Source organism: Gouania willdenowi, chromosome 10, assembly GCF_900634775.1.
Source record: "Gouania willdenowi chromosome 10, fGouWil2.1, whole genome shotgun sequence".
Lineage (NCBI taxonomy): Eukaryota > Metazoa > Chordata > Actinopteri > Blenniiformes > Gobiesocidae > Gouania > Gouania willdenowi.
In genome coordinates this window covers 5,280,276-5,302,785 of record NC_041053.1, presented here as the reverse complement: position 1 = coordinate 5,302,785, position 22,510 = coordinate 5,280,276, and the positions used below count along the sequence as shown (strand labels likewise).

At 39.6% G+C, this 22,510-nt stretch overlaps 2 protein-coding genes across 2 annotated transcripts in view; one reads left to right on the top strand and one right to left on the bottom strand.

Annotated features, from left to right (window-relative positions):
• Positions 1 to 8,607, top strand: part of ehd1a (EH-domain containing 1a) — a 30,354-nt gene extending 21,747 nt beyond the window's left edge. The window contains exons 3-6 of the mRNA XM_028459371.1: positions 735 to 976; positions 4,428 to 4,598; positions 6,204 to 6,368; positions 7,834 to 8,607. Of these exons, the coding sequence (XP_028315172.1) occupies positions 735 to 976; positions 4,428 to 4,598; positions 6,204 to 6,368; positions 7,834 to 8,367 (1,112 nt within the window). The 3' untranslated portion in view covers positions 8,368 to 8,607. The remainder of the gene's footprint in view (positions 1 to 734; positions 977 to 4,427; positions 4,599 to 6,203; positions 6,369 to 7,833) is intronic.
• An 8,041-nt stretch (positions 8,608 to 16,648) lies between these two features.
• Positions 16,649 to 18,811, bottom strand: map1lc3cl (microtubule-associated protein 1 light chain 3 gamma, like). The gene is made up of 4 exons (XM_028459424.1): positions 18,089 to 18,811; positions 17,944 to 17,999; positions 17,764 to 17,870; positions 16,649 to 17,669 (listed from the first exon to the last, which is right to left on the bottom strand). The coding sequence occupies exons 1-4, from the start codon at positions 18,327 to 18,329 to the stop codon at positions 17,480 to 17,482; spliced, it is 594 nt and encodes a 197-aa protein (XP_028315225.1). The 5' UTR covers positions 18,330 to 18,811; the 3' UTR covers positions 16,649 to 17,479.
• Between the last annotated feature and the right edge of the window lie 3,699 nt (positions 18,812 to 22,510).

The following is a 22,510-nucleotide window of genomic DNA, read 5'->3' as shown; positions in this document are numbered from 1 at the left end:
ACTGCCATGTCAGACCTAAAAAATGTTCCCCCCTCCGCTTTCACACGTCATGAGCACCAAGCGCTGCTTTTTGACGAGGGTGTTTTCCTGCCTTCATCACATTATTCATCCTCTCTCACAACTCTTACGTTTACTTTTGCCGTGCGTGTCTGAATCACTTTTCCTCACATGTTGCCGTTTTATTTTCTCTGTCTGTGTTTTGCATTCGTGGGACAAACAAAAACTGTTGGAATGCGTGCGCAGCAGATCCACAATTGATAGTGCAGCAGTGGAGCTGAACTTTTAAAGCAACTGCATTCTTGTCCGATCAGATGACACACAGACTTTAATCAAAACCACATCTCTCCACCCCTCCCCCACCCCGGCTTCGCCTCGCAAATGGAAAGTATGAAAAAAAAAGGCCTGTTTATGAGTGAGCCCCTCATATTTCTCTCCAAACCACTTTCACCTTCAGACGTGACTCAGCACCAGCTCCAGCTAAGCTAGTTAATTGGTAACTAGAGAAAGAAGCTCTTATTTAAACATTACAGGATCAACATTGGTCCAAGCATAAACACACACTCCACAATTAAACCTTTTCCAACTCTAGTCAATGTACAAACAGGTGCTCCTTTCACATTTCTACACTACACTGTTTGATTCTGTTGTTTGAGTTGATAGAACCACACACACTCACACACACTGTGCCAGTAACTTTCTGTGATTTAACACTCAGAATTGAATTCTTCCTCCAGGTTATGACTTTGCAGCAGTGCTGGAGTGGTTCGCGGAGCGCGTGGACCGCATCATCCTCCTCTTCGATGCGCACAAGCTGGACATCTCCGACGAGTTCTCAGAGGTGATCCGCGCCCTCAAGAACCACGAGGACAAAATGCGCGTCGTGCTAAACAAGGCCGACCAGATCAGCACGCAGCAGCTGATGAGAGTTTACGGAGCACTCATGTGGTCTTTGGGGAAAATCATCAACACACCAGAGGTGAGTTAGTCTGTGTGAGTACTAAAAATGTGCGATATGTTATCGTTTACGATTAGGGATGTAACGATTAATCGTAAGGCAGTTAAAAATCGATTCATAGGTATCACGGTTGATATCGATTTTTTGAAAATTGAATCGCAGTACTTTTTTTAACCAGCAGAGGGCGCTATCCACAAGTGTAGGCGGCGGGCGGAGTCTGCTAATACTTTCTTTCTGGCCGTCTTCTACTCTTAAATATGTTAATAAATGATTCATTGCCCCTTTAGCACCGAAAGAATATCTGTAATATTACTTGAATATCTGTAAAAGTCTTTTTTCTATTAGCTCTGTCTGCTAGCATAGCTTCTCTTCTTCACTGCAAGATATCTGCATGCCAACCGACCACTGTATTACCAGCGCCCTCTGCTGGTCCAAACAAATATGACGTAAATCAGTGTAAACACGTTTTTTTTTTTTTTAAAGTCCAATTGTTAAGGCACCAAATACATTTTCAGTTGCACTTTTAAAAGAAAAAGAACTATTATGCCATTTTGCATTGTTTATTATAGAACCAGAATTTAAATTAATAGGCTTCATTTTCATTTCTATTATTCCTTTATTTATTTCATTCAAGATTTATTTTTAGTTAAATTACATTATTTTGAATAGTTTATCAAGGGATTCTTTTGACAATGAAAAATAAAAGGAAAATAATACAGTATTTTCTAGTTTTTTCCCCAAAAAAAAAAAATTTGTCTACAGTCCCATTTTGTAAAATAAATCGTGAGAGAATCGCATCGTGAACCCAGTATCGTGAATCGAATCGTATCGGGAGTTGAGTGAATCGTTACATCCCTATTTACGATATATCGTAAAGAAAAAAATTTCCACCGGTTAGAGTGTGTAATAGATAAATAGAAATGAGAAATTGTCATTGGTGACGTTGGTAAGTGCGCGACATACTCGAATGACGTAGCTAAGTGCGTGCAGTGTTGGAAAAATTAGCGAGAGCCAACTGAAAACTGGACTAAAGCATGCTAAGCTAACACAAAACTGGGCTAAGAGCTAACGCTAATGACTTCATAACAGGAAGGGAGCAAATAAAGGACACGGCTTACTGTTATCAAACCGCAAATGGCCTCCGATTTACTTATGGTCAGATTTAACACTTGTATGGAAGGCTAAAAGCTAACATCTCACATGTCATGTGAAATAAATGTTAGCTTAAAACGAATGTCTTTATTAATTCGTCCCAACTTGTGAAACGCAATATTCTTTAATTATATTTCATGTGTTCACAGACAAATCTGGTCCCATAAGACAGTATTGTAACTATTGTGATTGTTACACCAAAATGTCCTGAATGATTAAACCATCAGCTTGATCTGGTTTAATTATGGGAAATCAAAGTGATATTTATCAACCATAACTTTATATTAAACAGTAAAAACACAATTGGAGTTATTTTTGCTTTTCATGTGCTTGTTTTTAGAAAATAATGATTTTTAAACAATAACACTATTAGAGTGACCCACATGCACAAATACTGTATATTCCATAAAATATCAGCCCTGGACCTCTTTGAGTCAGCAGCTATTATAGCCTTTTTTAATGTGTAAATGCTGTTACTGAAGCAGATTCTAGTGTTGATATTGATTGATTGTTGATGTATTCAATTTAATTTGTGTTTATAAGGAACCTGTTTACACTTTAAGCTGGGAATTGTTTTATTTATTTATAGTTTTTATCTATCGTCATTTTTATCGTTAATGAGATAAATACCAGAAATGATACATTTTTTAGTCTATATCGCCCATTCCTAGTGAGTACGATGACCAAGTAGGATTTAAAATGATCTGTTTGAAATTAGGCTGATGATTCTCAGTTCACTGATGTGATAAAAAGACGCGGGGGCCTCATGCGCAAAGACTTGCATAAAAAATGGTGTGAAATAGGCGTACGTCTCAATCCAGAGACAGGCGTATGCTCGTAAAAATTCGGATGTTCAAATTAGTGAGTGCGACTGGATCCACGCACCTATACTTTGAACATCTAAATCAGCGCGGATATGAGCGCTCCCTGTACACGCCCACATTTACATATGCAAATCATATTAAAATGAGTTCGTCACGGGTATTCCCCTCAACGTGATCAGAAAAAGCTGCACTCTTACCACCAGCAACACGGGAAAGTAGAGGTTTTAAAACTTTTTAGACCGACAGTAACATGTGAGATGGAGATGATTCAACAGTGAAGATACTAGATTTAATATAAACATCAATATAGACGCACAGTTCGCTGAATGCTTGTGTGTTAAGAGGTGGGAAGTGGATTAAGGAAGACACATAAAATGCTATACTACTACTACTAATAAATAATAATAATCGCAAAATATGACGTTCTGATCGCGCACATCAGGCTTAATGTGTGTCTCTGTCTCCCAATCATCCAACAGGCTGTGGTTGTGTAACAGATAAATATGACTCAGTGTAAAACGCTTTGGTATTAAAGCGATCCATGAAAGTGAAGCCCGTTTACCGGTACGTCAATTGCCAACCCCACCGCCTCCCTCCTCAGCCCGATACGATCCCCTTGCAACACAAACACACCCACGTGTGCACACACCGCCGATCGCAGTGATCAGTCTGGAGTACGTGTGTGCGTGTGTGTGTGGCTGCTAATGATGGACTGAAAGCATTTTAAAGTGTTCAGATGTAAGTGTGTGTTACTTAGAGGACGTCTGACCACCTGTAGTAGATCAGCGCACAGAGCTCTGACAGGTAGTGAACAACATGTCTGACTCGCATTAGACAGTTAAAAAAAATTAAAAACTGTATCTCACAAAAACTGTGCAAATGATACATGTCAACAGCAGCTCAGAGGTTCATGTGTGAATGTATTTTATTATTTGGGTAGTGTGCCTCGTAAATCCTTAGAATTTAAAGCATCTACTATGTAAAAACGTACGTACGCCACCTCAGGAGTTGATGTGAAAAACCGCACATTTCCACGCCCATTCCAGTTTATGAACATCAGGATTTTGCCGTGGATTAAGACGTACGCACGTTTTGGAGCGTACGCACCTTTTGTACATGAGGCCCCTGGACACATGCTGGTCTCATGATGAATCTGTGACTGGTTAATGTTTGATGCAGAGCCATATTCATAAACGGATTCCAGCAGGAACCTTTGGATCCTGCTGATAATTATTCATTGACTTTGACACCAGAGATTACATCTCTGAGGGTTTTTTTCAAAAGCGTGTGAAGAACAGAACATTCCTGGCTTTGTCCTTGTCCCAAGTCACAGATCCCATTTGCCTCATTAGAATATGAATAAGGGTTTGTGTGTGTTTACACAAAGTTCAATCTGCAATGTGTTGCGTATGACTTATTTCCTCTACTGTGGGTGTGTGTGCAGGGAAGTGTGACCTGATGGAAATAGAGACTAATGTGTGTTAACTGAACTCCAGGTGGTGCGTGTGTACATCGGGTCGTTTTGGGCCCAGCCTCTCCTGGTGCCGGACAACAGGAAGTTGTTTGAGGCGGAAGAGATGGACCTGTTCTTGGACATCCAGTCCTTACCCAGAAACGCATCCCTACGCAAACTCAACGACCTCATCAAGCGAGCGCGCCTTGCCAAGGTCAGTAATCATGACTCGGTGTGAAGTCCCACTGGGCCAATGGGGAGATGTTGAAGCAAAGTCTAGGTCTAAATATATTATTATGTTTCTAATTAAAGTGACAATTATGCATGACTGTAAGATTTCCTTCAACCTGTTGGTGTTATAGCAGTGTTTCTCAAATGGGGGTACGCGATGGCACTACAGGGGGAACAAATTAAATATTAGGGTTTTATAATTATTTTTAGTTAAAAATTATAATACTAAATATTACCAGCAACTCACAAAACTACAACAAAAACACTAAATAAAAAAAAACCTGAATAATAAATACAAACAACAACAAAATACACAAAATGACACCAAAAACGCACACACTAAGAGAAAAAAATACATACTATTACCAGCAACACACAAAACAACAACAAAGACACATTAAATTAGAGAAAAATACAAAAGATCACTACAAGATACACAAAAATAACAGAGAAACGACAAAAGAAACAACCAAACGACACCAAAAACACACAAAATAAGAGAAGTATATACTGAAAAATAAAAATAAAAGACAAACAGGTTGATAACACTGAGACGGAGCTGCTCGTTCAAAACGCCAACAAACAAGACAAATTAACCCCCTCCCCATACATTTCTTAGCTTTTCTTTTTTTAGCCACTAATTTTATTTTTGCTTTAGGTCTATATTGACAATATTACACGCTTTTAATTAAAACTATTGATATATCAAAAAATGTGATTTAAATTTTGTCTAAAGTTGTAACCCCTCTTTCCTTTAATGGAGGTGTTGGTCCTGGCATTTGTTTCATAAACCATTTGTGCCATTTTCAACTCTATAAGGTGATGGGAATTCAGGATTAAACTAGAAAGCACTATTGTATGATCAAAACAGAACCTATGACATGTAATGTGCAATGTCACCAGCCGGAGGTGTTGTATAACCAGTGCAAAGAGCTGAACATGGGGATTTATAGATTAAAAAAAAAAAAAAAAAAACTGATCCAGAATCACTGTATCAATTCGGATCATCCCCAAAATGTAATTCCTTGTTCCTTATCCCATTTTAGATATTGCCTGTACATTTTATGAAAATCTATTTGTTTTTTGAATTAGACTGTTCTCAGACAAATAAATAAATCAAATAACACTGGCAAAAACATAACCTCCTTGGTGGAGGTATTAATGAAGGAAGGCAAAAGAAGATTAATTCACTGTCTGAGGACCATAAATGTCCACAACAACCTCAAATCACCAGGGAGGGGGGACTCGTTACAAACTTTCTTTAAGTGTTCTGAGGAACAGCTCTTAAAACACGCCTTATTTAGAGTCCTTTAATAGTATCTATTTTATTTGGTTCGTGCTGTTCTGTCTAATCCTCCATAAAATGCCTCGTGCTTGGTCCCAAAGTAATGCTAATAAAACTGCATTTATGGTCTCAAAGATCAGTTCAGATTCAAACTAAAGGCTTGTAATGAGAAAAACATTAAGCTAGGCTAATGCTCCCTTGGCTATGTGGATGTGGAAAATTACCCATCAGTTACTTTGACATGCATTGTTCTCTAAAAGCTGTGAAGTGCTGAAGTGAAAGGATGAACGTTTGTGTGTTCAGGTGCAAGCGTACATCATCAGCTCCCTGAAGAAGGAGATGCCCAGTATGTTTGGAAAGGAAGCCAAGAAGAAGGAGTTGATCGCAAACCTGGGAGAGATCTACACCAGGATTGAGAAGGAACATCAGATCTCACCTGGAGACTTTCCCAACCTGGCCAAGATGCAGGTACGAGGGAAAACATGCTCAGACACATGGATGCTACATCTGTGATAGAGTGAGATGTAGGGATGGGTAATGAATCCTGTATTTTTTTAGGTATGGAACAAATACCTTTGGTACTACCTGGCACCGATTCATGTAAAATCAAACAATGCCTAAACGCATCCATGTGACTGTGAGGGAGTGGAAGAGTAGGCGATTTCTTGTGCAGTACCTGAACACAACATTGCGCTGCAGACTGAGCACCTGCTGAACCCCTACGCTCCACACAGAACCATGACAGGTGTAAATGTAGCTTCACTCAGGAACAGCTGCTGTACGACTACAGGACAGTTAGAGAACATGCTGCTGATGGCTTCAGAGCTACGTCTGAATAGGAGCGCACACACTCCTGTTTCCAACAACCTGCTGAAATGAACAGAAACGTCCGCTATTATAGAGAAAGTGTAAGGGAAGGCCTTGCTCCGCTCATTAATCATACTCTAACTTCACCTCGTTGCTGCACAGGCAAAGCAAACTAAACAGTGAAACTACTACGGTCGCTTGAACATTGTCTCGCTTTTTGGTCCCTCCAGTGACGTGATGACCAGGGAATAGCATGTGTCTGTGGAGCCGGTGGCAGCGCTGGGTGGGCTGATTATTTCTTCTACAGCCGTACGTTTACAGCACTTATCATAGACTGATCCGCTTGTACTCACGGTTTAAATGATCAATTTATGGAGTTACTAAAGAATGAGTTCACTCGGAATGTCCTCTCAGTGCAGCCTTCTCTCCCCTCATTTACATGGATTTTGAATGTAATCTAGATGCTAAAGTCACTTCAGTCATGTTTGGTGTGAACGCACCTTCAGGATAAACAGGATTAGAACCAACTAAGATCTGGCACTAGTAATAGTATCTCTGTCACATAGAGCTGGTTTTTAATTTGTGCATTATAGATACTGTAGGTAGTTGTACTCATGATGACGACATTTGTGAAACAAATGTTACTAAAATACAGTTTGTTTTATATATTTGTTAGTTGTTTATTATTATTATTATTATTATTATTATTATTTTAAATATGATAAATAAATTTGGCAAATTGTACCATTTTGAAAAAAATAAATAAAAATATTACCACACAAAAGTAATGAAAAATGGTACCTTTGAGTACTGAAACGGATTCACAGGTACTGAATATCAGTTCTCATCCCTATTGTGATGTCACAGATGGGATTAAACGGCTCTATTTTTATCACAACCCATTCAGAGTGGAGTCCCCCTCAGATCTTGACTCTTTACATCTTTGCTCTTCTTTTCCTGCTCCTGCCCTCCAGGAAGGGCCAGGACGGGGAAGAAATTTATTTTTCCTGGTTCGTCAGGAAATCCTGGTCCTTGTACACGTCTCCCATAGGCAGCCATTGAAGACTGATCTATTTCTATCTCAAATTCCTGTTTTCTTCCCCCCACCCCCTCCCCAACCCGGCAGGAGCTGCTTAACGGTCAGGACTTCACCAAGTTTGCTGCGCTGAAGCCCAAACTGCTGGAGGCGGTGGAGGACATGCTGGCCAACGACATCGCCCGCCTCATGGCCATGGTACGGCAGGAGGAGGCCAGCGTGCCCAGCCAGTCGGTGAAAGGTGGAGCTTTTGAGGGAACAATGAGCGGCCCCTTCGGCCACGGCTACGGCGAGGGGGCCAGTGAGGGCATAGACGAGCTGGAGTGGGTGGTGGGCCGTGACAAGCCCACATACGACGAGATATTCTACACCCTGTCCCCCATCAACGGTAAAGTGTCGGGCGCTGCCGCCAAGAAAGAGATGCTGAAGTCCAAACTACCCAACACGGTGCTGGGAAAGATCTGGAAGCTGGCAGACGTGGATAAAGACGGACTCCTGGACGATGAGGAGTTCGCTCTGGCCAACCATCTGATCAAAGTGAAGCTGGAGGGCCACGAGCTGCCCCCATCACTGCCTGAGCACCTGGTGCCCCCATCCAAGCGCATGTCAGCGCAAGAGGCTTAAAGAGTCCAACGGGAACATCATTGCTCTGCATCAGAACCAGGACTCTCCAGACCAAAGCTAGAACGGCATCATCCTCCACCAAGCTGTGAGACATAGAGGACCATGGAGGACCTGGTCCTGTATCTGTGAAAACCACCAGAGAGACACTGCAGGGTTTGTGGGTCTGTAGTTTGTATTTGGGAGAAAACCTTTAGATGAATATAAAATTGGGGGGGAGCATCAAGATGGGCTGAACATGGATTGAAGCATCCTGTGTAAAAGATGTCTTATAATTACACTGTTCATATTATTATTATTATTATATGTTGATCCAAAGATAGTTTTTTTTTCATTTAAAGAGAGCAGGAGGAAATGAATCAAAACAACTGTTAGAACTACTTTATCTATATTTTTGTATTTCCTGACTGTTGGCTCTTTCCAAATGCTTCCCTTTTTATTATTTTGCCAGATAAATAAAAAGAAGAAATATTGTATCATTGAACATGTTCCCATGTGTGTTTCTATTCATTAAAACACTTAAAGCCTTAAGGAGCCTGAGGGCTTTATCTGAAACGACTCAGGGATTCTTTGCCTAATTTCAGAGGTATTAGTAGAAAAACTCATGAGGAAGAGGATGTTCACCCAAAGGTCACCATGACTCATTTTAATATGCACTCAATGATTCCTGCTGCCCTCTGCAGGCCAAAGATATTAGAAACAGAGCTTTACAGGAAATGAATTCCCTCCTGGGTTTAATATTCCGCTTTAGACGAGCAGGAAAATGACAAATATGAAGTTGATCTTGGAGGCAGCAGTTGATGAAACAGAACAGGAAGTTTATTAAAAAAACTCAAATAGGCTTTTTTTTCTTTTTAAAAGACAAAAACAGAATTAAAAAGAAGGGGAGAACCTTCCTTGTTGATCCCTGCAAACATTCCTTTAGGCCACACGTGTCAAACTCAAGGCCCGGGGGCCAAATCCGGCCCTTAATACCAACCAATTCGGCCCACAGGATAAAGTAAAAGACAGGAAAAAAACATTATTGTCTAAATTACTAAATAATTCAGTTGTAGATATCTCAGGCCTTCTAAATACACTAATGTAATGAAACTCCACAATATTTGAATGATGGCAATATTCCCATGCTTTTATCACATGACAGTCATTTTAAATCTCATTGTTTAAAAGAACTCAATTGTCCTTAAATTATGGTAATGAAAATTAGTCACAAAATCAATGACATAAGAAAAAATCCTGCAGAGACTGATACCTGTCACTTATTGCTTGGATATTGTTGGCGCTTTACATACTTTATGTATCAATCATACGTCAAAGTGCAAACTTGGAGACATTGTTGAATTTGCTCATTTTCCCACCTAAATTCTGTGGCCCACTTAAGATCAAACTACTTTATAGTTTGGCCCCTGAACTAAAATGAGTTGGACACTCCTGGTGTAGGCATTTCTAATGTGAGTTTTTTTTTCCAGGAATGTAGTGGGAATGCTGCTCCATGTGATTGCATCACTAAGGTCAGCCTATGACATGAACTAACGTCAGTTTTAGTAAACTTCCTTTTCACAACCATCCTCAAACGTTCTCATGGGATTTAGATCAGGGGACACTAAGAGGGTCACATGTTCAGCAGAAGTTCATGATGACCCTCCTCTAACCTCAAAGAATTCCGACTGTACTGCACTTTTCATTTTTTCACCTTTAGCCCCAGCGAAGTCACAATATGAATGGTTGTGCTGTTTTTGGTTCTACCACTTAAGTTTAGAATAACGGCCTATTCAAAATCAGCGTTGGCACATTGTGAGAGGCCTCACGTCTTGGAAAACAATAATTTTTAGCTTTTAAACTATTTTTTAAGTAATCTCTATAGCACATGTGACAAACTCAAGGCCCGGGGCCCAATCTGGTCCATTGGAGCATCCAATTCAGCTCGCAGGAGAAAGCAAAAATTATGGAGAAAACATGAATCATTGTGTAAATGAAACTATACAATATTTGCAAGGGCTCACATTTTCCCGGTGCTTATGTCATGTTTGCAGTTATTTTTATGTTAAACGGTTAAAATAACTCAATGTTCTTACAAAATCCTTCAATTTTTCTCAAATTATGACATAATATTTCCCTTAGATAAATAGAAATTGGTCACAAAATCTAGGAAATTTAAAGCGAAGACCCTGTTGGGACTGATATATATAACTTATTGCTTGGATATTGTTAGTTTCTTACATATTTTATAATTTATGTATACATAGAAGTGCAAACTAAGGCACAGTCATGTTGAAATACCGGTAACTTGTTTTCCTGCATAAAATCTGTGGCCCATTTCAGATCAAACTGCTCCGTATTCTGCTCCTGAACTCAAATGAGAGATTTTTTTTTTTTTTCCAATGTCTTGTCAATGCATTGCAAGTTTTTATCTATTAAACATGTTCAAACCTGCCCTGCTTTTCCCTGGTTAGGGTAAATTACAGGTGTCTGTTGGTGCCTCCTCTGGGCCATTTAAAGACTTCATTTTACCTTTGTCTACTTCCTTGTTTCACTTTGCCTTTTCACATTACCATGTGATGAGTTATTGACATCTGGGTGGAACCACTTAGAGCTGCTGAGCTACTTTGAAGCAGGGTTGGGGTTCAATTACATTTTTCAGTTACAATTACATTTTTAATTATTCGTGTTCATTTACAATTAGATTTTGATTACTGTAACCAGCATTTTTTTTTCTAATTACAATTAAATTACAATTGTTTTTTCCCTCAGTAAGTGAATTACAATTGCGTTTTTATTTATTTTTTATTTTTTTACTAAATGTCAATAACAATAACTCACAGTTAGTGAGTCTGATTGAAATAACCTAATAAAAGTTAACCTTCCTCTCGTGTTAGCATCTCTTATGATAACAGGTCCTAAATCAGCTGTAAAATGCACAAAAAATATCTATCATCTAATTTTCTTTTTCCTATCTATTGGTTCCCATGTTAGGCTTCCTAATCAATGAAAATACAGGTTTTAATATTTTTAGTGTGGGCATCTGAGCCGTTTTTGTGTCAGTCTAACTAGATTTATTTATTTATTTTATTGTAAAATGTGGGAAAGCTTGACATGAAACATATTTTAATAATTTACTGTACATATAAAACTGTAACATTGTTCTCCAGTTTTGCGTTCAATTATACAATATTTATAGAATTTTCATAGCAATTACAATAACAAAGTAAAAGCAAAATTTGACTGTAATAGCTGAGTTTTAACCCATAGAGGGCAGTCATTCTTACATTTTTACAACAAAACGAGCCAAATTGAAATAATTTTAATAAAATGTGATGAAATTTAAAAAAAAAGAAACAATTAACAACACTACACCATTTGAGGGTTAAGTTACTCTTTAAAGTGTTTTTTGTAACATCCATGACTAAATTTGATACTGACTTAAAACAAGTTTAACAATGCGTAATTTGGGGTTTCAACTTTAGAATACTATATAAAGTATTATCAACAGATTTTACAGTAACACTTTACTTGAAGTTTTATACATGAGGCTGACATTATGCTGCCATTATCTGTCATTAGCATGAATAAGGTGTCGTCCTGACACCTTTGGAGCTATGTTGGCATTTTTGGGGTTATTTGGAGGGATCTAGTGGGTTTAGGTAGGGTTAGGAGTTATGGTAACAATGACAGCCTTCATGACGCTTTATTCATGCTAATGACAGGTGTCATGTCATAATAAAGACAGCGTATTGTCAGCTTTGTGTATAAAACTTCAAGTGTTACCAATTTTACACATGATATAAGAAACATTCCACACGATCAGCCTCAACTTCTCTTGAATCCTGTCTTCACCAAGGTGATCAGGACTTATGAAGATGTGACTTTTCATATTTAACAGTGAATGATCCTTCTTGGCGTCTCAGGGGCCTCAGAAAACTTCTCAAAAGCTCAGTATTGATTACTTTCATACGCTCTTCTCTGTGCTAAAAAAATGGATTCTGCAGCGTTGGAAGGGAAGAGAACTTCCATCCTTCAGCCAATGGATAAGTAGCCTAACAGATACCCTCCACTTGGAGACAATCAGTTATGTTCTAGTAGACAAGTTGGAGGAATATGAGGTCTGGAGACCAATGATCATCTTCTTAGAAGCATAATAAGCTGCTTATTATGTGTACGGTCTTGACATGGACTGCTGCTGGGCAGTGCACCCCTGAGTAGGGAGGGTGGGTGGGTTTGTTTGTTTTTGTGTGAATTCATTGTAATTACATACTACCTTTGTTGTTCTGTTCGTGTGTCTTGTTTTTTTTTTGCTTGCTTTTGGTTCTACTATAACATGTGCTGCATTGTACGAGTTTTCATGTTTATGCTGATCCTGTTCTGCTTCCTAAAAAAATATTAGAAACATATTAATAAACAGTGGATATAATTAGTCCTTGCTGTACTGTTATGTAATGATGAACCTATAGTGTGATGCTGTGATTGGCTAAAGTGTCTGTAAACCTCACAGGTGTGAGTCAGCAGAACTGCTTCTGTGCAGCTGTGATAATGTACTGACACAAAGCTGCAGGAATGGACACTTCAGTGTGAAGTGAGAGGCCTGCACCATGTTTGTGGCTCCGCCTCTTTGTACATCTGCCGGTTACATGACTTCCTCTTCGTCATTGTGGTCATCCTCTCTAATGATGCAACAATCTTCAACCATTCTTTCCTCGTCTTCCTTCCGTGTTTTTGTTCTGTTCTTGAAACACCATTCACTGTGGTTTTTGATTTTTAGGTTTTTGTGGTTGTTTTTTGGTGCAATTCTCACACAGCTAAAAATATCCCACAGACCCACTGACACACTGACCCTTGTGCCGTCAGAGTCAGATCTCAGAGACAGGTGAGGAATGAAGCACCTTTGTGAGTGCAATAATGATCATGGAGAGATTATTGGATGTATTGCGCTAATAGAAGTAGAAACTAATAATGATGGCTATTATAACAATATTATTTACCATTACTAATAAGCAAGTTTTACGAGACGTTTTAAAGTGTTTCTCTAAGAAGCCACATGTGTCAAACTCAAGGCCCGGGAGCGAAATAAGACCCTTTAGACCATCCAACTTACTTACAGTTGTAGATATCTCCAAAGTAATACTCAACAATATTAGCAGTGCTCACATTTTCTCCATGCTATTGTCATTGTCATGTTTCCATAAAAAGGAAATTTGCTTCTCGGGACCAGTAGCCAAAAGAAATATTAATGGAAACATAGTGCAATATAAATCACACACACACACGTGTATATATATATATATTTATATATAGATTTTGCTCCTATTTTTCACAAATTGAATTTAAAGATCTACAACATTTTCTATAAACACAAAATACCTATTTCTCTCAAATATTGTTCACATCTGATTTCTGTCTAAATGTGTGTTAGTGAACACTTCTCTTTTGCAGAGATAATCCATCCCACCTCACAGGTGCCGCATATCAAGATACTGATTAGACAGCATGATTATTGCACAGGTGTACCTTAGGCTGGCCACAATAAAAGGCCACTCTAAAAATGTTCAGTTTAATCACACAGCACAACGCCACAGATGTCACAAGTTCTGAGGGTGCAATTAGCATGCTGACTGCAGGAATGTCCCCCAGAGCTGTTGCCAAGAATTGAATGTTCATTTCTCTACCATAAAAGCCATCTTCAAAGGCATTTCAGAGAATTTGGCATTCAACTGGCCTCACAACCACAGACGACATGCAACCACACAAGCCCAGGACCTCCACATCCAGCATGTTCACCTCCATGATCTGAGACCAGCCACCCAAACAGCTACTGCAACAATCGGTTTGCATAACCAAATCATTTCTGCACAAACTGTCAGAAACTGTCTTAGGGAAGCTCATCTACATGCTCGTCATCCTCATTGGGGTCTCGACCTGACTGCAGTTTGTCATTGTAACCGACTTGAGTGGGCAAATGCTCACATTCGATGGCGTCTGGGACGTTGGAGAGGTGTTCTCTTCACGGATGAATCCCGGTTTTTACTGTTTAGGGCAGATGGCAGACAGCGTGTGTGGGTGAGCGGTTTGCTGATGTTAACTTTGTGGATGGAGCGGCCCATTGTGGCGGTGGGCTTATGGTATGGGCAGGGATATGTTATGGACAAAAAACACAGGTGCATTTTATTGATAGCATTTTGAATGTACAGAGATACCGTGATGAGATCCTGAGGCCCATTGTTGTGCCATTCATCCGCGACCATCACCCCATGTTTCAGCATGATAATGCAGCATGATAATGCAGCATGATAATTTCAGCATGATAATTTCAGCATGATAATGCAGCATGATAATGCAGCATGATAATGCACGGCCCCATGTTGCAAGGATCTGTACACAATTCCTGGAAGCTAAAAACATTCCAGTTCTTGAATGGCCAGTATACTCACCAGACATGTCACCCATTGAGTATGTTTGGGATGCTCCGGATCAGCGTTTACGACAGCGTGTTCCAGTCAATGACGTGCTGTGACCACTAGGGTTGGGTAGACACGTTGCAAATCGAGACCACCAAATATGTTTCTGCTGGCAAGTGTGAATTCAATTCAAATCAACTTTATTTGTATGAAGCAATTTCCTTATCAAAATATAAAATTCATAATAAGAAAGAAAAAACCCAACAAGATCCACATGAACAAGTATTTAGCCATCTAACAAAATCAACATCATAACCATTAAAGAAACAAACAATTATTTTATATAGCCTCCATACTCTCCCAACAAGATATATCTCATGACACGACAGCACATCCGTTGTTTGTGTTGAAAACACAGAAACACGGAGAAAAAGACAACAACAACAACAACTCAGAACAGCCTCAGTGAGGAGCATCCACAAAGTCAATCCTTCCTTTTGTACCATTCACTGTGAAAAGTATGAAACATTTTTTGACCTTACCTTTGCTGAAGGTCTGGTAACAGGTGTTGGTCTCCCATCTTTTAAAAGCTGTAATTTTTCCTCAAAAAAAGGTTCTCTATCATCTCTAGCACTGTCATCCTGACTAGCAGCAGCGGTCACATGGAATCAATTCACTAATGCACTGTTAACTTACGTATAGCATTTAGCATAGCGCGGTTACGTCCAAAGGCAGTGTAGAGAGATGCCTTTTGATGTAAATGGTTGTCATCTTGGGAAACACGTAAAAACACGCTATGGGAACAGAGGCAGAGCAGCCATGTGCTTTTGGGAATGGGTGTGGCCTCCTCTTGCCTTACAGCGGAGTGAGACGGCAGCCGTTCCAGGAATTAGCGCTGGTTAGTAACTTATAGGTACTGTAGGCTATCAGAAATGGAAAAATAGATAATTTATAATTATATTATAATTAAAACAAATAATCAAAATATGAATTCACCCTTGGGTAGGCACACTCAACAACCTGATCAATTCTATGCCAAGGAGATGTGTTGCACTGCATGAAGGAAACTGTGGTCAGACCGGATACTGACTGGTCTTCTGGCCCTCCCACCCAGACCCCCCAATAAAGCAAAACTGAACATTTTTAGAGTGGCCTTTTATTGTGGCCACCCTGAGGCACACCTGTGCAATAATCATGCTGTCTAATCAGCATCTTGATATGCTACACCTGTGAGGTGGGATGGATTATCTCTGCAAAGGAGAAGTGCTCACTAACACACATTTAGACACATTTGTGAAAAATATTTGAGAAATAGGTATTTTGTGTTTATAGAAAATGTTTTAGATCTTTGAGTTCAACTCATGGAAAATAAGAGCAAAAACAAAAGTGCTGTGTTCATACTTTTGTTCAGTGTCTATATCACATGATGGCAGTCATTGTTCATATGAAATTTTTAAAATAACTCTCCATTTTTTTAAAAAAAAAAAACCCTGCAATTTTCTTCAAATTATTTCACATAATTTCCCCAAATTACATAAAAATTGGCCGCAAAATCAAATAGATTGAAAGTGAAGATCATACAGGGAAAGGTTACTGTCACTTATTGCTTGAATATTACCAGTGCCGTACATATTTGATCATTTATTCATACGTGGAAGGGCAAACTAGTGCACTATAATGATTAAATTACTTATTTTCCCACCTAAAATCTGAAATCTTTTAGGATGAACTGCTCCTTATTTGGCCCCTGAACTAAAAATAGTTTGACACATTAGCTCTAAGGTGTGACGATATCCTACACTCAGTTGATCTCACATTCCAGTTAAACTGTAACCAACATTCCATAATGTGAACCTTGTGCTCCTTCTACCAGTAATGAACACACAGTCAAACAGTGAAAGGATTCAGCTTTTATTCTTGTGAATGGTGGATACAGATCACAACAGAACAGCTTAAACACCATCCATGAGCACCTCAGTGATTCCTGGGGTGATTCAGGCAGATTGTGCTGAAGGAACGAAGAGGAGGAGGAGGAGGAGTGTGTGCTTGGAGGGGCATTCGAGTTCGGTTGCTTTAAAAATCATGGACAAAGAAATGACACACCCTTTTTCTTATGGGTAGTTAAGTGCTTTACACATCCCTTACTTACAGTAAGTACCGAGCTCTACATTTGTACATCCAGGCTTTCAACCAGCTTGACCTTAAGTCTGCCTTAGTGAGCCTTGTACACCCTGTTTCTACACGCCCATTTGTTTTGGCCCAGTAAAGAGCCAGCACAAAGAACGCAATCGGAATGCTGAGTCATCATTCTCTATGTCCACAAGTCCAGAACGGTTCAGGAAGGCAGTACCGGTCAATCAGAAGACATACCTCTAGATTCAGAAACAGTTTTTCCCTCGAGCCACCAGGGCTTTAAACACAGACTAAGTCACAGATTACTTTAGTGATACCTGCACTTCATCTGTTTATTAATGACTTATTCATTTATTTATGAACCTTTTTATAAATGCATTATGTTCTCTCTTACTGACAAGCAGTAGTCTAGTTTCGTTGAAACAAGCAAAGTCTTTCTGATTCTGATTGGTTGAGGTAGGCACATGTGCAGCTTGGAGCTTCAAACCTTCAGGAACAATGTCTCAGATTGTCCATGTGTCCTCCAGCCTGCCTGTTTGGTGGCGTGGCGTCTCCACTGTTTGTAGCGTCTCACTGTGTCGATGGGCTCAGGCTCAGGGCGGAGGTCTGACGGCTGGTTGAGGCGCTCCGAACATCTCCTGCGAGGCGTAGGTGATGTAGAGGAAGCCGTCAGTGTCTCTGTAGCGGCTGTAGACCTCCCCCATGCTGGAGGACATGCAGGACATGCTCCTCTCTGCAACCAGGAGGAATAGGGCCTGGGTGGAGTCCAGGTCAATCTTATTTCTGGAGGTACAGACGGATGAAGACGCAGCATGAAGAGAATATCTGTTATTTTTTACACAAAGTTTGAGAGATATGACAAAAATCCAATGTTTACCGGAGCAGACAGAGGAACTGGCCAAACGTGAACTCAAAGGGAACCAGGAACTTTGTTTTGTCTAACAGGGGAAGAGTTTTCTCACGGATGTAACGTTCAACAATCACCTGAGAACAAAACAGACCGGAGTTTAAGGGACAATCAAAAACCTGTCAAATTCACACATTAAAGCCAACTTACTGGCAACTTGTTGGGAAATTTAGACCGAATGTTGCAGACTTCATCTTTTCTTGTTTCTAAAGAGAAGCCGAACACATGAGTACAACAAACGCAGAGAATGGTTGAACTGTAAAGTCATAACACAAGTGAAGAAGTGGTTTTTTACCCAGGCACTTCCTCTGCTTGAAGGGCATCATCTCCATGGATTTCTCAAAGGGAGCCATGTGTGTGTTTCTCAGGGCGGTTTGCAGAGACCAGCGGTGATGGAGGTGACTAGTTGGTCTTTCCCGGGCTGACGGTTGTGTCCCCTCGGGTGGAAGTATAAGCAAACCCCGCTGGTCTGCTGTGATACGCAGGCTTATAAGGAAGGCACAGGTAGGAGGAGCTATAGGAGCAGACAAAGGCATACTCCAGTGGTGGTCCAGATGTGGGTGAGCCCCTCCTGATCAGTTTTTCACACTTACAGGTTAAATCTGAGCATTCTCACATCTGCCTGTGACATTGCAGCTGCCGTCACGTACACGCAAACATGGCAAGTTCCTTAACATGACCCAATTACCCAGTGCATCAATCTGCCCTTCATATCACCATAACAGCACCACAGGCCTTTGGAGCCCCTCCCAGCATAAAGCAGGTCACACCCTCAACAACACGCAATGATGGAGCGTCAAACTACCTGTAGATCAGGCCTCACATGTGGTCAAGTTCATTCTTAAAGGGCCAGATCAGAAAATCCTGTTGGTTTATCAAAGAAAACATACAAACAAAAAGGCAGAGCCTATTGAGCTTCCGGTACCAATTTTGTTGTGTATATCAGGCTTCGATTGTAAAGTTTTACATGCTAAAATAAACTGCAACTTTTCACAACATTTAGCAACAAACCACATTGAAAAAAGTTATTTGAATTTTTTAATGTTAATTTTGACCAGATTTATCTACTTTACTTGTAAAAAAAAAATGTCATGTCATTTAACATTTACAATTAACATTTATATTTAACATTTAGAATTTGCATTTAGATTTAGAATTAACATTTAGATTTAGGATTTGGATTTCCATTTAGATTTAACATTTAGATTTAGCATTTAGATTTAACATGTAGATTTAGCATTTAGATTTATATTTAACATTTATATTTAGATCTAACATTTGGATTTGGATTTCATATTTAACATTTACATTTATACTCAACATTTAGATTTAGATATAACACTTAGATTTAACATTTAGATTTAACATTTAATAATTAGATTTAATATTTAGATTTACTTTTTAGCATTTAGATTTAACATTTAAATTAAGCATTCAGATTTAGCATATAGATTTAATATTTCACATTTAACATTTAGATTTAATATTTAGATATTTTTTAGCATTTAAATTTTACATTTATATTCAAATGTAACATTTAAATATAGCATGTAGATTTAGATTTACATTTAGCATTTAGATATAGATTTAACATTTAGATGCTGTAAAGTTGAAAAGACTTTACAAACAACAATAAAGAACTCTCTCTCTTTCTCAACTTCAATCTAATATGGGTTGACATCTGTATCGGCTTTTCCACCGGTATTTAAAAACTGATCAGTGATGTTGTCACACGTTATAAATAAACATGGCTCTATTTCCATTAATGAAGTTGAAATACTTTTCCATATTTGCACCGATAGAGTTTTATATTGAATATATAAAGTGGTTCATCACATTAAAAGTAGGCTTAACATGTTAATTCCGTGGAGGAGATATTTATAATGTGACCTAAAATTAGGTTGAGAAGGGTCAGTCGATGTATACCGTATCTCTGTAGCAGGCTATCGGTTAATATTGGGAAAGTTAGGGGTTGGACAATATTGAGAAGCTAACATGGAACATCTCTAAATGTAAACAACTCAATATAAATTCAATCAATCAATCAATCAATCAATCTTTATTTGTATAGCGCCAAATCATAACCAATGGTATCTCAAGGCACTTTACAGTAGAGCAGTCTTAAGGACGGACTCTTCATTTTATGGATACACACATATGCATATATACGTATATACACATACATATGTATCCCACACCCAACATGAATTCATCATGGCGGCAAGGAAAACCTTCTGTTAAGCAGCAGGAACCTTGTGTGGATCCCATTCCTATGATGAACAGCCATCCACGTTATGCTGTGTTGGGTGTGTGCAGAGAAAGGGTGGAGACAGAGCCGCTGAGTCTCTGTAACTCCACACTGAGGATCCCACGGACCTGCAAGACAAAAGCCAGAAGGAGTACAGGAGCAAACACACAAGGGAGTAAGCAGACATAGAGGGAGTGTTTGAAAGAGGAATGGGACCCTCTCCGGTCCCTCTCTAACCTAAATGACCTCTCTCTTAACGCCCTCTCCAACCTCTCTCCAACCGAGCATGCCAGACCCCCCCCCCCGGCAGTCTATGCCTATTGCATCTTAATTATGAGCTATGAGCTGGTTCCTAACTAAAAGCTTTATCAAAGAGGAATGTTTTGAGCCTAACCTTAAAGGTAGAGAGGGTGTCTGCCCCCCGAACCGTGGTTGGTAGATGGTTCCAGAGAAGTGGGGCCTGATAACTGAAAGCTCTTCCTCCTATACTACTTTTAGAGATGAATGGAACAACGAGTAGTCCAGCATTTTGGGAGCGTAGTGTTCTGGGGGGATTGTATGGCACTACAAGCTCCTTGAGATAGACTGGTGCCTGTCCATTTAGGGCTTTATAAGTGAGAAGAAGAATCTTGAATTCTATTCTATATTTTATGGGAAGCCAATGCAGAGAGGCTAATACAGGAGTAATGTGATCTCTTCTCCTAGTTTTAGTCAGTACACGTGCTGCAGCATTTTGAACCAGCTGAAGTGTCTTAAGCGACTTGCTCGGGCAGCCTGCTAAAAGAGAATTACAATAATCCAGTCTAGAGGTAACAAAAGCATGGACTAGTTTTTCGGCGTCGCCCTGAGACAGGATAGATCTGATTTTAGCAATGTTACGGAGATGAAAGAAGGCAGTTCTTGAAGTTTGTTTTATGTGAGAGTTGAAGGATAAGTCCTGATCAAATAGAACCCCAAGGTTTCTAACAGTTGTGCTTTGTGCCAGAGTAATGCCATCTAGGGCAGTTAGGCTAGCATAGGTTTCTCTAAGGTGTCGCGGGCCCAGTACAATGAGCTCAGTCTTGTCTGAGTTGAGAAGAAGAAAATTTTGGTCCATCCAGGCCCTAATGTCCTTTAGACAGGCCTCAAGTTTAGATAGCTGATTTGTCTCACCTGACTTCATTGATACATACAGTTGGGTATCATCAGCATAGCAGTGGAAGTTAACAGAGTATTTCTCATAACATTACCAAGGGGGATCATATAGATACAGAAGAGGATTGGACCTAGCACAGAGCCCTGAGGAACCCCGTAGCTTACTTAGTGTACACAGAAGACTTATTATTCACGTGTACAAACTGGTACCTATCAGATAGGTAGGACTTAAACCAGTTTAGGGCAGTCCCTGTGATTCCAAGTAATTTCTCTAATCTCTCTAGTAGAATATAGTGATCTATAGTGTCAAAAGCTGCACTAAGATCTAATAAAACCAGCACTGAGAGTCGTCCTTCATCTGAAGCCCAGAGTAGATCATTAGTTACTTTAACTAAAGCAGTCTCTGTGCTGTGTTGAGCTCTAAAGCCTGACTGGAAGTCCTCGAACAGGCTGTTGTTTTGAAGAAATTCACAGAGCTGAGCTGCCACAACTTTCTCAAGAATCTTTGAAATAAAAGGAAGATTAGATATAGGCCTGTAGTTTGCTAAAGTGCTGGAATCAAGAGTAGGTTTTTTGAGAAGGGGTTTGATTACAGCTACTTTAAAGGACTGTGGCACGTAGCCTATTGATAGGGATATATTTATTGTCTCCAACAAAGATGGGCAGACTAGGGGGAACAACTTCTTTAAACAGCTTAGTTGGGATCGGATCTGAAAGGCAGGTCGATGGTTTGGAGGATGAAATAATAGAGTTAAGTTCCTGAAGTCCTATATGTGTGAAACAGTTTAGGTTAGGCCTATTTACATTTAATGGTACAGCAGGCCCAGGTGAAGGCAGGGAGTGGCTAATTTTATCTCTAATCTTGTGAATTTTATCGTTAAAAAATGTCATAAAGTCCTCACAGCTGAGGGCTAGAGGAATCATGGGCTCAATAGAGCTCTGACTTTGTGTTAGCCTGGCTACAGTGCTGAAAAGGTACCTCGGATTATTTTTATTTTCTTCAATTAGTGAGCAGTAGTATGTAGATCGACTATGTCGTAAGGCTGTCATGTATGTACTATGGCTTTCTTGCCAAAGTATTCGTGACTCCTCTGTTTTATTGGAGCGCCACATTCTCTCTAATTTACGGGTTGTCTGTTTGAGTGTGTGAGTTTCAGAGCTAAACCACGGAGCTTTCCTCTGACGTTTAATAGTTTTTTCCCTCAATGGGCAATTGAGTCCAAGGTGGATTTTAGTAGACTAGCAGAGCTATCGACAAGCAGATCCAGTTGAGAGGGGTTATAATTAATATCATAGTTTATTTATTGGATGGTGCACTGAGTTTAAGGCAGCAGG

What these genes read in the sequence shown, in the direction of transcription:
- map1lc3cl (XM_028459424.1), bottom strand. Translation starts at nt 18,329, where the DNA reads ATGCCTTTGTCTGCTCCTATAGCTCCTCCTACCTGTGCCTTCCTTATA. An exon ending in CAAGCAGAGGAAGTGCCTGG is followed by an intron (nt 18,000 to 18,088) that starts GTAAAAAACCAC and finishes GCTTCTCTTTAG; the next exon opens with AAACAAGAAAAGATGAAGTC. An exon ending in AATTTCCCAACAAGTTGCCA is followed by an intron (nt 17,871 to 17,943) that starts GTAAGTTGGCTT and finishes TTTTGTTCTCAG; the next exon opens with GTGATTGTTGAACGTTACAT.